This window comes from Ornithodoros turicata, chromosome 4, assembly GCF_037126465.1.
Source record: "Ornithodoros turicata isolate Travis chromosome 4, ASM3712646v1, whole genome shotgun sequence".
Lineage (NCBI taxonomy): Eukaryota > Metazoa > Arthropoda > Arachnida > Ixodida > Argasidae > Ornithodoros > Ornithodoros turicata.
The window spans coordinates 40,599,048-40,616,808 of NC_088204.1; the positions used below are offsets into that span (position 1 = coordinate 40,599,048).

The 17,761-nt window shown below is 45.3% G+C and overlaps 1 protein-coding gene across 1 annotated transcript; it reads right to left on the reverse strand.

Moving 5' to 3' along the window:
* Window positions 1-5,385: 5,385 nt before the first annotated feature.
* On the reverse strand, window positions 5,386-16,486 carry LOC135392371 (uncharacterized). Its single transcript, XM_064623087.1, has 12 exons — window positions 16,413-16,486; window positions 12,460-12,663; window positions 12,221-12,379; window positions 12,040-12,123; window positions 11,872-11,928; window positions 9,780-9,851; window positions 8,265-8,351; window positions 7,429-7,551; window positions 7,265-7,327; window positions 6,733-6,935; window positions 5,927-6,086; window positions 5,386-5,606 (listed from the first exon to the last, which is right to left on the reverse strand). Exons 2-12 carry the CDS (start codon window positions 12,614-12,616, stop codon window positions 5,386-5,388), a joined length of 1,386 nt encoding a protein of 461 aa, XP_064479157.1. The 5' UTR covers window positions 12,617-12,663; window positions 16,413-16,486.
* Window positions 16,487-17,761: the final 1,275 nt, after the last annotated feature.

Consider the following 17,761-nt stretch of genomic DNA (forward strand, 5'->3'; position numbering starts at 1 on the left):
ATTTGAAGTGGCCAGTGTTCAACAATACAACGGTGTACAACGTAACGTATAGCAAAGGGCTCAACATATACACTTACTGCACATAGCTGGAACTTGCTGCACTTGCACATTGCTGAAACACAACCTCATGAGTCACGATAGCTCTCCGGTTCAAACGACTGGCGCGGAGCTAAGCAGCGTTTCCTTGCATACATATGCACAGCTCCACATAGATGGTGCTACCACCGCTTCACTCTCTCTCACACCCCCTCCTCCAAAAACCATTCCCGTACTCCCGTTTACGTGCCTACGGGGCCGCGTGCAGGACGGCTTACGAAGGCACGTCCGATGGGTGTGCTTTGAATGTCCCCAGTGGAACGAAGGACGCAGGGACGTTTTTGGGACATCCGTGCGACGATACGTGTTGCCTGAGAGGTAGGCACCTCTCACCCCAGGCAGAAATCTGGAATGGGACCATTTCAAAATGGTTTAACGAACTGGTCCCACTCTGGCCCCAGTGTGGTAATGGTCCCACTCTGGTAATAGTCCCACTCTGGTCCCACCCTGGTAATGGTCCCATTCTGGGTCCCACTTGCAAAGTGCTCCCATGGGGGACCAGTGCGTTAAACCACTTCAGAATGGGACCACTCCGGAGTGGGACCACTTCAAAGTGGTTTATTGGACAGGTCCCACTTTGAGTGTGTCCCACATAGTGACTGGGACCAGTTGAAAGTGGAACCAGCTTCACAATGGCTCCACTTGAAGTGGAACCAGTTGAATTGATCCAGTGGTCCCCTCTGCTAAGCGGTCCGGGATCCGGTCACTTAGCAGCTGGGACCACTGAATGCATGCCCGAAAATAATGTGTAGAAATGCACATATTGCTCAAGTAAATACCGTTTATTCTGCTAAAAGCATACACTGAGCAGAAAGAAATAATCAATACATCTCTACATGTTCATACTACGTAGTATAAGTCTGATCACTCACTGGGTCTCTAGACAAAGCATATTCCTGACTGTGCGATGCACTCACGGACCACAGGGAGCTTTCGTTCGTTGGCCATCTCACATCTTGTATTTTCTTAGAGAAGGTGACACATGACACTCTAGTTTTCCATGCAGGTCGCGACACCCCCTTGCTCTTCACCGTACGTTCGAAATCATCGAAGTTCCTCCTAAGTTTCTAAAATGAAACATCTATTTAATAGTAATCAAAACATCACGGTCATCACTCATACCTGCAAACATTCGCGACGTGCAGTCCGATTGGCGTTTCACAGTGCGTTTTGCCCCTACGCCATTTACGTCTCCTTGGCGTCAAAACTCTTCCGGGAAATCGACAATGTGTTGCACAGGAACCATTGTCATCGCATTGTCTTACAAAGCCCACTAAAACACACGTAAATACTGCACAAGAGATACACCATCCTTGCGACGGCAACTGAAGACAAAACCAACTTGCTGCGACGCGTCCAAGTTCCAACTGCCATGCCACCTGCCACTCTCGCCCTCTCGGCTCCCTCTCGGCTCTCGCCGTTTGAAGTTTGAATTTGTAGCCGCCGTAGCGTCTTCACATTGCATCAGCCTCTGCAGTTACCCCAAGAACACACTGACCTCCAGAGAGTATCCGAAGGATGTCCCCGCAGGACAGTGAGGACAGCCTTGGGATGTCCCGAAAAGATCCTCAATTAGTCAGAAAAGTGCTAGAATGAGACTCCGCAGTCAATCCTCCAGTGGTCCCTAGGATGTCCACTAGGTACTCGGCCAGTACGGTGTCAGGAGCAAAAGAGGATATCCTTATCCACCCTATTCAGCACTTTTATATGGACACCCATGCAGCTTTACGAGGCTGTATAGAAGCTGTGCTTGTATGCAGACCCATTCAATGAGATAGTACTCTCATGAACAGTATTTTATTGCATGTGAAACAGACGGAATCCTTACAAAGTAATGAAAGCTCTTCAGGAGGCAGGCAGTATCCAACACCAACCTGTATCACAGACATGCGGAGTATATATAGTACTGCAATTCAGCAATCTATTATATAAGTAGAATATCAACATATCAAAGAGCAGGATATGTCAAAGTTATCACAAGTAAAAATGAGCTACAGTTGCAGCACAGTGACTGAAATGCTTAAGAAGGCTAAAAATACAACGTAAGCCTATACAATGGGCACTTGCATGGTCGTCAGAAAACCCAAACAATGCAATGAAAGCTCTTCAAGAGGCAGGCGCTATAAACCAACAACCTGTATCACAAACATGTGCAGAATATATAGCACTGCAATTTAGCAATATATCATATTAGGAGAATATCGACACATACAAGGGCAGGACATGTTCCGCTATCAAAGTTATCACAGGTAAAAAAATGACCTAGTTACAGCTCAGTGACTGAAACGCTTAAAAAGCTAAAAATACAGCATAAGCTTATGCAATAGGCACTTGCATGTCCATCAGAAAACACACGACAATGCTTTTGTCTGAACAAACTGGGTGGGACACGATAAACAGTACCTATTTCTGTGAAAACACCTAGTAAAATCCAAAGATTTCTAACGTATCAAGAGCAATACCACCCATAGCAACTCACGATGAAAGCACTAATGCTGTGAAATGATACATGTGTTGCATTGAACTGTTGCAGACTCGTGACTGCCACTTGCGAAGAAAACAATGATCCATGCTCCCCGTAGTACTTGTGTTATTTCACATTTGCAGCAGTGTAACAAAACACTTTTGCTGTGCTGCAGCAAACATACTGACTAGATATGCAGTGTATGTCCTGTACTGCACTTGCCACTGTTAAACCAACGCTCTAATTCTGTGGCCTTTCTCCGAAAAGCAGCCGACTAGCAGGTGGCAGTATAAAGGACACATAAATTGTCCCATTGGGGTTGGAAAATGTTCTAGCACTGTAGAATTCCTTACTAATATAGCAAGAGAGGCTCGCACTAGCACAGAGAATTGAGTATCTTGCACCTCTCCTACACTGTACCAGCTCGCTGCCTGTACTAACACCTATTCTCAGAGTATGCCACATACAGTGGTGGACAAAAGTTTATGGAACACGCTCCAGCGCATTCCTTCCTCAGAGTGACATGCTAGGAGCAAATGGTACCCCTCAGACTTGCAGACATGTGCCTGGGTAACCCAGTCACCTGTTTGCAAGTCCATATACGATAGCATCAGCTGCTAGCGTGTCACTCTGAGGAAGGAATGCGCCTGAGCGTGTTCCATAAACTTTTGTCCACCGCTTTACAAGGAGATGCTCCAGATAGGAAGATCGCTGCACTTGTGCCAGCTAGGTTTTTTACGTGTGCCTGAAAAAAGCAGTACCGTGGCAGCACTTGTCTACCCCGACAGTGACAATCTAACTGTACACCCAGTTTCCAGTGTCGTATAGCAGTTGGATACTTTTTTGAAAAGAGGCCATAGAAATGACAGGTTGGTTAACAGTGGTAAGCACAGTACAGTCACCAAGAAATATTTAGGCTCTCAAACACCCTTCAAAACACTCGCCAACATTTAATAAATACTGAGTTGGTTGCGTTAGGTGAAAACCACATAATGTTGCTCAGAGTTGAGCAGCTTGACCATCAGTTTAACATAGCTCAGCATTTCAGGCCTCAACACTCATGATAACGATCATCTGGTAAGGCGGGAGTTCGACCACGGCTACGAACTCATGTGAAGGTCGATATGGCGTATCGATGACCTTGATGATACCACATATTAGTGCACTCACTGGATAACACCACAATTATAAACAGAGCGGGTGTATTTCTATGCGTGCCGTTGGTGTCTTTCTTTGGGACTGACTGTTACAGCAGTAATCTCACATTACTTACTTAGTTGGACAATATAGGTCAGCATTTCAGGCCCCATGATCACGATCATCTAATGAGGCGCGAGTTCAGCCACGGCTACAAACTCACATGAAGGTCGACATGGCGCATCGGTGAGCTCGATCATACCGCGTGTTAAATCACTCATCAGATGTCACACCCGCTCTGTTTATGATTTAACATGCGGTAGGATCGAGCTCACCGATGCGCCATGTCGACCTTCATGTGAGTTTGTAGCCGTGGCTGAACTCGCGCCTCATTAGATGATCGTGATCATGAGGCCTGAAATGCTGACCTGTATTGTCCAACTAAGTAAGTAATATGAAATTACTGCTGTAACAGTGAGTCCCAAAGAAAGACACCAACGGCACGCATAGAAATGCCCCTTGGAAGTACCTCTCAAGTGACCTGCATGTCGCCTCTCATGTAAAAAGTCTTAATGCACAATGTGACTGGTGACCTGCATGTCGCCTCTCATGTAAAAAGTCTAAATGCACAATGTGACTGGTGACCTGCATGTCGCCTCTCATGTAAAAAGTCTAAATGCACAATGTGACTGTTTCCCAATGGGGTCCTGCAGGAGAAAACATGAGCAGTCACCCACATGGAAATGGCCGTTGCATTGAATCCTTGGCTGCCTTGGCTGTGTGATTTCCTGTGGTTGACCTTTCACTCAAGGTCTACTGGCAGCTTGGCTGCTTTTTTCTGAAGTCTTTCTTGCCCATGTCGAAGCCAGGTTTGCACGACTTTCTCCACCTCGGCCGCCGTTGAAGTGCTAGGAGGGCTGGTAATAACACCCGTTCAACACAAGAACACAGACTTAGGAGCATGTATTAGGGGACTCACATAAGCCACGCAGCTCATAAAGTTAAACGCAAAAGCTGGAATCACACGTGTTTCTTGAGGAGGCGGCGCTGCACGCTCTGAGACTGTGAGACAGCAGTCGCGAAGTACTCCGTGCTGCATCTTACCAGCGCTGTTCCACAAACGCTTTTCAATCCAGCCAATCAGAGCGCTTGGATGGATGGAAGTGACTTAGTTTTGGCGCCGGCGTGCTTCCCGATACCGCGGTGGGATCTTTTGTCATGTGTGTGTGTGTTTGGTGCCACCGTGTGAGTACAGCCTTTGTCACTAATACCTGTTTGTGGTCTGAACTGTCAACGATGAGCTGGGAATTTGCGAAAACCATGGAATAGACAAAAATGAATGCAACTTCTATGTTTTTTTTTATCCGTTACAGAAGCTTTACAAATTAAGCATGAGAGCAGCTTAGATGTCATTTTTGCAATTGAATTCTATGGCCAGGCTGACATCCTCTCGAAGAAAGTATGCAACTACAAGATGACTAATTACCTAAAATTTATTAGTCTCTAGACTTTAAATCTTGCTTTCTATGTGACCGTAAATCTTCTATGTAAATCTTCTATGTGACCGTGTGTTTGTACTATGGCATAGTTAAGGTCCTTCCTTTTCTGCGATGCTGCAAAAGTTCGCAGAATGGTGGGACAGCTGCGGAATATGAGGCTCTGTGCAGAATTTTGCAGAAACCGCGTGCTTAACTCAGTTTATGCACGAGATGAACGGAGTTTGCTCGCACTGGGTCGGCTTCCGTTACAGCGTAGGTGTGCCAACCGGATAAGGCCACCAGGCCGTGGTATGGCCCCATCTGTGTGCTGGAACAGCCCTCTAACGTATTGGGATTCTGGAGTGGAATGCCAACACTGACCCCTGCTTTGGTCTCCATAGATGTCAAGTACCTCTGTGTGACAGTAAACTCTGTACATGCAGAGAGGTCACTTAGTACAATTTGACAGTCAGTGACAAATGTCACTCCCTCTCAGAAGAAAGTACAGTGTATCTTGTTATGCTAGGTCACAACAGTTTTTGGAGTTGTAACCGTGTTGCTCAGAACTAACAGAGGGTATTCTCTGTCTGAATTAGGGCTATTTTCCTTTTACCGTGGAAAAATGCAGAATTCATAGTTCCCTGCTGCGGAATTCAGGATTTGCCGCAGCAGAAAAAGAAGGGTCTAGGCATAGTAGTACAGTAAAATGCCTGCTGGCGTCACAAACATAGGTGTGACTGAACCAACTTACCCAGCATGACATTTGTGAATTCAAGGGTCTTGAATTTGCGTTTTCCTCCTGTTCCTGTCCAGTTGAAGCATACGGATACCTCATCGGGGATCAGGTGGTAAAGAATTCTTCGAACTCTGTCCCCTAGGTTGTTGCCTTCCAGTGAAGCCATGTATTTCCGCTGCAAATAAGTTGGTGAAGCCACATTCATTAGCGAAATACAGTGCATCAGTGTGATGATGGGTAACAATTCATACTTAAGGAACCAAAGAATGAACAAGACAAGACACAATGTCACAGTTACAACCCCACTGACCATTCAAGAAGCATATGATGTCAATCCTTTTTTTCTTCTTCCTGACTAAGCCAAGTACTGTTATCTATCTGAATTTCCACCACCCAGCCCAAGCTATACTATAGTCTTCTATCGACGGATAAAAATCCGCACTAAAAATTCACTGGTGCATTGCCTGATGACTGACGCCACCTAACAAAGCAGCCTCCCATGTCTCCCTCTTTAACCATGTCTTTATGTACTGATTGCTGCGGCCCCAGTACGGCAGCATTAATACTCAAAACAGAGGCTGCTCTAAAATGACCCATTCCTTAGCTCATAACCGTGTTAGTGATGCAACCCCTAACCAATTAATATCATGCGGCAGTGATAAGGCAGGCACCAGGATGAAGAACTTTCTCAGTCCCTGACGTATCTTATCCTGAAGGCACTCGTTCTTACTGACTACCTTTTAGTTTATTACGTGCAACCCATTGTACAGCACCAGCTATACCATGCTGTCATCATACAATGCATATGGTAACATACCAACATTTTTTTTTTCTGGTGACTGTTTGAGTTCCTCACTGAAGTTGACAAAACTTTCCAAGTCGGGAAACTGTCGTATGACCACACGCCCTTCTGAAGACTCCTCTCGCTGCTGCAGAGATGTAGAGATTGAATCGAGTTGCTCAGAGTGCTCTGAGAGGCGGAGTTGTATTAAGTTGAGGGAACGTAGGACTTTCTTCTCAAGTGCTGCGGTAAAAGGAGAAATAGTGGGAGTTGTAATTCACAACACAGAAGTAAGTACAAAGAGCTACAACCAGCTTTTAACCAGATGGCTCCAAAAATACAGCCTGGTGCAAAATGGCACACGAGTGGGCATTGCTGTGATTATTAGGTTAAAAATGTGCTATCACAACAGTAGAGGATGAAGCATGCAATATGATATTCCAATTTTACATGCCTACTTCTTGTGAGTGACATTTTATACCGTTACTAGTTACTTAATAGAATTATGATGCTCTCTGCCTTGAAAACATTGGCATTGTTCCAAAAATCAGGAACAGCGGGAAGCAACATACCACTGTTGAGCTGTATGCTTGCCAAATTGACAGGCTTCTTTGACTGTTTCTGTTGCCCCTCAGCTGTAAAAAAGCAGTAGCAGTCGGTCGTAATTAAAGAAACAAAACAAGTGACGAACGAAACGAATATGCGCTTGCCATAAAGCCACTGAATAAAACAATACCTGTAGTAATGCTTGGTTCGATCCCTTCTTCGTTATGACGAGTCTGCTGAGTGTTCCGCTGAAGTAAGGGTGCTGATGTCTCATAACAGTTGCCTGGCCAATAGCTGGTTCTTGATGGTAGTGCTAAATTAAATCATTCTTTATACATATTAGTTAGTCCATGAGATACGATTGGTGAGCTAAGAACAGCGGAAATCTGGTCAAGTTGGTATATACTTCAAAAGCAACACATTTACGTACACAGACGGGACAGGTACAGGAGGCACACACACCAAGCCTTGGTGTGTGTGCCTCATTTACATGTCCTGTCTATATGTGCATATTCCTTTTGTAATTGATATGCTGCCAGTCACTATACCAGCATTTGATTAATGTTACTCTATAGTTTGTAGCAATCACTGGCGCAACGCCATTTCACATTCTGTGACAAATTATACATCACGTATGTCATCATGCGTCATGTAACACTATTACATTCACCTATTCCTGTGCAAGATCTGAAGCATGCAACCACTGAGAGTTGCCCAAACTTATAAAATTATTCTTGCCTTCTTACCGGAGAGGCATCTGTTTGAGATAATGTGTTGCCTACCTTCAAGGAGGAAGTAGCACTAAATACAATCAAGTAGTCTGTGGCATGATCTCAAATTCTGATACAAATATGACAACCGTGCATGAATGTTTCATCATTGACTACAAAACTCCATAACTGTAACCTCCTGCATGTTGCTTGCACAGTATCACATTTGGAAACAGTGTGCATCTTTAAAAGTTCATTTGCAACTACACTGAATACAGCCTGTAATTGCAGTTGTACCATCAACCAGTGAACATACCGAGATGTGTTTCAGTTGCTGAAGGCGATGGCACTGAAACCGATGGCACTGAATGTGCATAATCCGAAGCTGAATGATGGAACGACTCTGAAATATGAGAGCCGTGACCACAAGAATCAGTACCCCTTGCTACGGCACCTATTTTACCTTATCATGCAGCAGTAAAATGTTGAATTAGGCTACATTAAAGATAACATACACTCTGTGTTTGGACATGACTACATTACTACTAATGACTACAAAACTCCACAATGGTCATGCCAGATGAGCGCAAAAAACGAGAACAAGAACAGACAAGGATGAGCACTTACGTCCAGTTCTCTCTCCGATAGTGCTACTTACGGGGTGCTGACATATGTGGGGTCCAATCTACTGATTTCTTGAGCCTCGGTAATTTCTCTGGTGCGTGTGTCATGATGCCTCCCTACTATACAGTTATCAGGCAGCACAGGTTGGCATTTCCATGCACTACAATGATGAGCCAGCCATCCCCGTTTTTGTTAACATTGTTTTGATGCTCACGTAATCTGTCATTGATGCATCTTCCTGTCTGTCAAATGTACATCTTGCCACACAAAAGAGGAATTTTATAAATGATGTCTTTGCACCGTATAGTCATTGAAAACATGACTCATACACTTGACCCCGCGCCCACACAAGAATTTTTCTCCGTGCACGAATGTAGTGCGACGTTGCCAAGTGGCGACTGGGGGCAGAGAGAGAGCCAGCACTACATCATGAAGCGGGGGTGTCCTGTAAAGGCTGATAGCTAATCACAGGAGCCTTCCACGGATTATTGAGTGTTACGAAAGCAAAAGTAAGCAATGCCTGATTTCACCAGTTTTGAGTGGCTAGAGCGATACGGGGGAAGAGGCTGGTTAGCTCGACGCAGGTACTCCCAACTGGTGTATTCCCTATGAAAGGTGAGTTGGCATCCAGAAATTCTATGCGACAGTCCTCCGGTGCTTCATGAGTCACCATTAGTGTTCCAAGGCAAGCATTAACCATGTCTAGGACATGGTTCACTTGTGGCTGCACACCATCACCCTTAAGAAAATTCTGTAATCATTGACAAAACGAAATGTCTTAACGACCCGACAAGTGACAAGTTTCTATCCAATCTGACCAATAAGAGACCACTTCTCTGGTGCGTGACACACAGTCAGAGAAGTTATCGAAGCTGAGGAAATTGGTAAACTGGTCACACATGTGTCAGCCCAAGTCAATAGTGCTATCGACTGGCTTTCGAATTTCTAATAAATGTTCAGTTGGAAGATAGCTCTCATCCTTTACTGGTTTTGTCCTCATCTCTTTGCATTCATCTGGTATAAATGTGTGCCAACTAGGCCAGTGATCCACCTTGCTATAATGGTAACTCCCTTCATGTTACTTGTTCAGTATCACGTTTGGAGACAGCAATGATGTAGTTGAAGAGCATCTTTAAAAGGTCAGATGCAACTACCCGAAAGTACAGCCTGCAGTAATAGTCATACAACCATCAACCCATGAACATACCGAGATGTCTTTCAGTTGCTGAAGGCCATGGCACTGAAGGCGCACAATCCGAAGCCGAATGACGGAATGAGCCTGAAATATAGGAGCAGCGACCACAACAATCAGGATTTCTTAGCCACAGCATCTATTTTACCTCATTATGTAGGAGTAAAATGATCAAGAATTGGGCAACATTAAAAATAATATACTCAGTGTTTCAACGTGACATTACTAGCCTTGTGACTAAAAAAAACTCCATAACTGTAACCCCTGAATGTTGCTTGTTCAGTATCACGTTTGGGAACAGCAATGATGTAGTTGAAGAGCATCTTTAAAAGGTCAGATGCAACTACCCTAAAGTACAGAGTGGGTGCTATAACCCTGTATTCACACGAGTAGTTTTCTGCCGGCTGACGCTCAGGCGGCAGGGAACGTCACCGCTCTTTGGTGCCACGTGACCGGCGTTCTTCGCCACGTCACCACTTTCTGATCTCCGGAGCGGCAGTCGGAGGCAGCCGGATATCTTGTCCTCCCGGCACAGATTCTGACGACCGACGGCGTCTGCTGCCGGAGTCTCTGCTGCCGGCGTCTGCTGAAGGAGAAGGTGACGCAACGGATGCTTATCGCGCTTGCTTTTTATTTCATCAGGATTGTTCTGTACGTGTCCCATACAACGGCATTCACTGTACTATGGCCAATTCTGAATTGGAACGCCAACGATGCTTGGCTTTACCGCGAAAGTGGTGCAACGACACACCGGCGCAGCAGCTTTGGAACAATTATGCAACGCATAGATAGATGCCTACAATGTAGTGTTGCATAGGAAGCTTTTTCTCTACGTCAGACGAAACAGACACGAAATACAAAGCATGCATTTTATAAACGTGGATATTTCTTTCGCTGGACAGACGTTGACTACACATAATCGTTCGCTTGCACCTTTCCAATACATGTATAAAAACATAATAATTGGAAGCTAGTCGTCCTACCGAAAATAAAATAAAAATTGATTTGATTTAATTTAATTTAATTAATTATTGACTACCTGTAGCTCGACATTACAGCTTCATCGCCAGTCCATCACTTGTCGGCACGCTGTAGCGCCTATATTCATGCTCAGTATCGAGATACGCCTCATTAGTGGAAAATAAAACCGAATGTGACAACCTCTATATCAAAATACTCCGACAGGCGTTTGGGTCGTCCACGCGGAGATTTGGGTTAATGCTGTTTTACATTCCATAGCGCTTCTTCGGAACTTATTCTTTGGCCCATATCTTGTCCCGTTTCTCACGTTAATGCACTGTGAACCATCCACAAGGAGCCCAAGCGCAAGAAGTTTTTTCTTTCATTGGTCCGTCCTACGCTAGACACGAAATTCAAGCGCGAATACAGAAGGGATCGGAAAACTGACAGCCGCCGGGAAAATGACTCATGCGAATGCTTGAGAACGAGCGGGCGTCTTCAGACGCGTAGTGACCTCGTTTATCTCGGATATCCTCTCACTCCTTCCCGACTTGCTGCCGGCAGAAAACTGACTCGTGTGAATACAGGGTAAAAGGGCAGTCACATTTTCACGCGCGGCGCGATACCTACTTCGTGGACAGACTTCCGCTACCACAGAGTGCATAGTTTGTGCCAGAAAAGCCCCCGAAAAAATCGTGGTTACCAGGCACTGCATAACAAATTAAATACGACCACGCAAACTTTTCCTCCTCATGTATTTCCTATGCGCTATACCGATGTAATTACAGCGGTCTGCCACTAGTTGAGTGCAGCTTCTGCCTAGGGGCGCAAAAGCGAAAACAAACTCTTGTCGGCTAGCGCCCTTAGGCGGATGCTCTACGCAACAATTTGCAGACCGCAGTGTTCACATCGGTATAGCGCATAGAAAATGTATGATGACGAAAGTTTGCGTGGTCGTATTTAATTTGTCATGCAGTGCCATGTAACCACGATTTTTTCGGATGCTTTTCTGGCACAAATTATGCACTGAAGTCTGTCCGTCAAGTAGGTATCGCGCCACGTGCGAAAATGTGACTGACCCTTTATAGCACCCACCCTGTATACAGCCTGCAATTGCAGTCCTACAACCACCAACTAGTGAGCATACCGAAATGTCTTTCAGTTGCTGAAGGCGCATAATCCGAAGCTGAATGACGGAACGAGCCTGAAATATAAGTGACCACAACAATCTGGACTCCTTGGCCATGGCATCTATTTTAACTAATTATGTACACGTAAAATATTAATGAATTGGGCTGCATTAAAAATAACATACGCTCTATGTTCGAACCTACAAAGATGGTGTCATCGTCCAGGGTGTGTGCAGTTGGCTGGCTGAAAGAACGATTCTTGACAGGCCCTAACAGAGAAAGAAAGCAAGCAACAGTATATGGAACAGTGTTGTGCTTTTGCACACAATCTATCTCTCCATAAAAATTCTGAGTCACTTAGCTTACGTTTTGCTTTGCGCATTAGGGGAGACGCTGGTGGAGAGGAGTCGTCGCTGTTCGACACGATAATCCACTTTCGCTTGCCCCGCCCATATTCGTCTTCTGCATTCAGATCGGATGTCTTCTCCGCTAGAGGGAGCATCTCCCTTGCTTCGCTGTATGTTTCTAAAAGAAAAAAAAAAGAAGAACAAGCAGCACATGTATTTGTTAGGTACTTCTTTGTCAGCACAAAATTACGTCCATACCATATTCAGCCACCTTGATGCAGGGTAAGTTCTGCCAGCCATACGTGGGGGTTTTCCGTTTGCGTATATACAAGCTGGCTTTTTTCTCGTCTTTGGATGGTGGCCAGTAGCACCTGTCATCGCCGGCCATCCAGTTACTTGGCACAACGGCAACCATGTTTTCCTCATCCGGAAACTTTACAGTGAAGAATGGGTGGGCCTCCGCTACATATTAGTTACAAACAAAATATTTGCATAAACCAAAAAAGCTAGAGAACATAATGTTTTGTCATTTCCTGTCACATTCATGTGATATGCAAGCAAACATTTTTACATAGACTGCCGTCTAACAGTCCAGACAAAAACTAGCATCTCTGTAACGGACTAAAGACTACAACATAATTTACAACTCTTCTGTATGTGCCAACGGAAAAACAGCATAGCTGTTGCTTCCATGAGGGAAACGGACGCATTTTAGATGAACGTCGGAAAGTGGGCACACAGTCACACGTCCCATTTGTGAAACAACATGAATATCTATTGCTGAGGAGCTGACAGGGTACACATAGAGGTCATCAATTTGTCTGAATTTTTTGCCTATGATACAGATTTGTCGTGTGGTGGAATTGCAGGCCACTCCTGTAACCCCAACAACACACTGTCATCCCAGGGATATCCTAAGACCGTCATGCATGGACGGGGTTGACATCCCCAGGACGGTGCATCTGATCCTCAAATCATCCTCAACATGTCATTTTGGCACTATATAGTATCCCCATAGTATTCTCAGATCATCCATAGATCCTACGTGAGGACAACTTGAGAACAGTGCTTGAGCATTTCTAGGATGAACCATTTTTTTAATATTCATATCCTTTTTTCCGCGTGCACACATATGAATAGCCCCAACTCGTCAGAGAACCCATATCAATGGTTTTTATTGCACACAAAACAGTTGCATACTGATTCCATACATCTTGGTTAACTGCCGCAATAAAGTCTTGCTGTTCGTTTCCAGCACATTCCATAACCGACAATAAGCACAGCGGTTTAAAAAGAAAGCAGAGAGAAATATAAAAGACACAGAAAAAGTCCGAGGAACCCACTCCGAAAGGTACTAGACTTCTCTTCCGAAGCACAAACAGTATTTATTGCTTATTACGCGACCTCTTCCCAAGAAACGTCATCATGACGTTGGTAGACACACCGAAACCAAAACAGATCGGAAGGGGAGAGCTGGGTTCCACTTCCACGAATGGGCAATAGACGAGTTCAGAAAATCCCAGTGCTCTTTTCGCACGCATTGCATCCTGGGCGCTTGCTGAGCGGGGGAAAGAAGAATAATCCTTTCACATTTCGCTTTCGCTGACCTTGACACGTCGTGGACAATGGACCGGTAGGGGAGAAATCGGAACAGTTTGGAGGCCCCTGTGGGAGTTTCGTATTAGCACGTGGTATTAGTAAACTCCCACTGTTCAAAGCGACGCTAAGCACTCTGGGATTTTCTGAACTCGTCTATTGTTCGCTAGCTGCCTCCTATTGAAAGAAAAGTAGGACCGAAGGTCGCGTCCCTTTCAGGGACCATCGGAATCCCCTCAAGACCGTGGCTTTCGGGCGCGACCTTGTTCGCCACTAGCATTGAACCACGACCTACTAGATCTAGTAGGTCGTGCATTGAACGTAGTTCAACTCTACCAAACTCGTGGCGCTGTCGAACATTATGACGTCATTTGTTTACAAACAGGTAGAGGTCTATTCGATAGCCATGCCCGTCTACGACACAAAACAAAGGGTGAGCTGTCGATGTTTCCTACGCTTACGCAAAGAAAAAAAATACTAAAAGCGAGTAATTGATTGAAGTATTAGTTCTGTATCACTGCAAAGTCTATGTTTCTTACTCCTTTTGGTTTGAGATATTCAGGTAGGACTTTTGAAAGTCAAAAGCAGTGCGACAGAATCGCGCGTTCCTGTCCTTTCCACAATGAAATTCTCCATGTATCATAGACAGTCATCCTTTTCGGAGGCAGATAATTTTACGTTGGAGCACCCTTTATATGAGAAAAATGTCAATTGGGTCCAAGGATGGGCCCAAAAACACAAAACAATATATTTAGGGAGTCTGAGCAGGTAAACTAAACAAAGTAATATTTCTCGTCCCGCTGTCTACCCACAGGGACGGGCACAGGACGTACTTGAATGACACTTCACGGACAGTCCTCCAGTGTCATCCTCAGGACGTTCTCGGATACACCTCGAAGGACGAGGACACGATGACACTGTGGGGACATCCTGAGGACCGTGTGTGTTCTTGGGGAACCTCCATAAAGGTGCCGTCATGCAACATACATGTACTGTCCCGTGAATTTGCCTGTATAGAGAGAAACGCCGTGGAATAGTTATTTTCCTGTACAGGGGTGGAACACACTGAGCAGGCAGAGCAGAGTTTCGGGTTTCCAAAGACAGTGTCGGTTCACTGGACGGAGATGCAGGCTTTAGTGGAACACACCGCTGTTCAAAGATGCGATTATATAACTGTTCGAGGGGCTTCTCCGGCTTGCGTAAGTACCGCTTCAACGTGCTCATAAAGTTCTCAAAAGGGAATGCGCTCCACAAATCAAGTGGTCCATGATTACGCGCATCGTTTGTTAAATGAAGCAGGGAATGCACATTATGTGACACAGACTCAGGCCCATATATTGCGATGTATTTAACAACAAACTTATGCAGAAGCGTTTCTGCAAGGTTGGTGTGCTGCCTTAAGAGACTGGGGCTCACTAGAATAGAAATTGCAACATGTAGTTGCAAGTAGTGCTTGTACATCGCACGTGGGAGAGCAGATGCCAGCACCAGGGGCCCAGTGTACAAGACGAACAGGCGGAACTCGGTGGCTTTCCACCTGTCAAGCTCAGATAACGACCTGGGCTTTCGGGAGAAGTCACTGGGCGCAAACGCCTCCAAAGAAACATACTTCACAGACACACTTTCACGCATACCCGGACCTAGTCTGTGTCCTCTTGCACCCTTAAACCAGGTAGAAAGCATTTTTTTCTGAACACCAAGGCACACGAGGTGCATGTAGTCCAGAGGCACCTGTTTGATAATGTCTATAGGAATTCTTTCTAAGATAGAAGTTCCTGTATGGTGGTCCTCTTGGTGACGATTTCGGAATGCCTCATCAGTGCGCTCAGCTGCGTCAGTTTCAGGAAAGCATACTCGATCCTTGATATAGTCACCTTCGGTTACACATTTCATGCAGCTGAAATATCCAGAATGCCCCTTCACTGCAAGGACATAGGACTTGGCTGGCGCGTCGCACACAATCGCCGATATTTGCACTTGTACATGTTTTTCATGAATTTCTATGCCAGTATCAAGGATGTCCAAAAGCTCAACAACAAATGCTTCAAGAAAAGTGTTCGCACACAAAGCTTTTGACGTGCCATAATAGACCCCAATCGGAAAGGAGGCAACGCATCTCCACAATTGATTACCTTGCAAAGTATTGGCCAAAATTGATTCTTTGTACTTTTACTTAGTGGAAGGCCATCAATGTTTATATTTACACGAACAATATCTGGCACTTCAGCACAGGCCCCAAGTGTATACTCGAGTCCACTCTCGAGTCCAAAGTGGCAATACTGCCCTTCGCACATCGGTGTTATGCCTTTCGTATTTCTAGGTGTGTTCAACAGCGTGTGTGCGCAGCCTGGCAGGTAAGCGTAACACGGTTGCGACTTAAGAATTTTCAAAATGCCGGTGACGTGCTTGTGTTTTACACCAGACAGTGCCCAGACCTTAAGCTGCTCCATGAATGAATCTGAACTGTCCATGTGGCTCCCAGCGCTCTCATGATATGCTGTCTCAACTTGTGCAAAACGATCTCCAACCGCATCATCAGAGAGCTCCTGCGAACTACCTGTGCTGCTGCGACCCTCAGCATAATAAACCTCATGCTGTAGGACACTCTCACTCACGTCTTGTTCGGGTTGTGGACTGACATTCGCTTCTCCATGAGCAGCTGATGCCCCAGAAATTATTCCCCTTCTGACTGCTCTGTCACCACAATGATACACTTCAGACGAGACCAGCTCCCAATTATGTAGAGCGTTGCGGCTGCAGCGTCTGTACAAAGTAGCCTTCGGTAACTTGGGCAGCGGCATTAGACTTCAGTAACGTCACACTTCCAAAACACACTATCAAAATGCTGAAGAAACTGCTGTCTTACGTGAGTCATCCATCGCTTCTGAAGCACGTTGAACGCACAAAACACACTGAAGCACACAAACGAGAACGAAGCGAGAACCGCCAGCGGCACAACAAAAGAAAATGGCCAGTTATACCGCGGGATCCGTTGATCGGAAGCGGAAGTTGGCGACTTCCTACAAAAATGTTTGTCGTATTGCATTTTTACACGTGCGAAGGCAAAGAAGGTGAATTTTTCGTTTCCTGTTTTCCTGGACAGTACAAGTCACTTGCACGCACACTTTTACTGCTTTTACCTTTGTAAACAACAATGCACCTAACTTGTCTTGTGACAACTTGTAACAAAGCGAAGAAGATGGCGGCAGTCAGTGCGTAGTGTGTTCAGTGTAGGTTCACGTTGGTTGTTTCTCGATTTCCCGTGTGTTTCCTAGCGGGTGGAGCTTTCGAACTTGGTGCACATGCATTCTTCATGTCGTGCGCTTGGCGCGTAGTGCGTTTTATGCAGCTCGCCTAAAATGCTATGTATTCTGGAGCAAAACTTGTATCGGGCACATGGCGTTTCGTTCACACAGGATTGCGGAGCTGTAATATTGTTATGTATATATTCACAGAAGATATGGGGTGTGTTATACAACTGCGAAAACTAAACTTGCATATATTGGTTCACGCGAACCTCTTCCAAGTCAAGTCGAATGCGAAAACGGCGGCGCAAATGCAATTTGTGCTTACCCATATGCTGTTTACATCTTGTAGTTTGTTCCTGGGGGAGTCGTGTTTCCCGTGCATTGTGTTTAGTACATATGCTTTCCTCAACTGAGGCTCTTGGTGACAGGTGAAGAAGGGACATAATGTATACCTTTCTTGAGGTGAGCCATCAGTACGCTGATCGGAGTGGCTTTCCCGTGCATACAACATAAAAGTCACTTGTCTTCTTCAGTTTGTATTTGGGATGCAAAATACTAACCACCACACCAAATAAAAGTCAGCGTTCTTGAAACCAACAAGAGTGAGACGAAAAAAGGTTAAAACAATTTTCTTGTCCTTCACGCATCCTCTCAGGATATCCGGAGGAAGTACGGAAATGACAACTTGGGGAAAGTCCCACACCAACGTCCTGTGG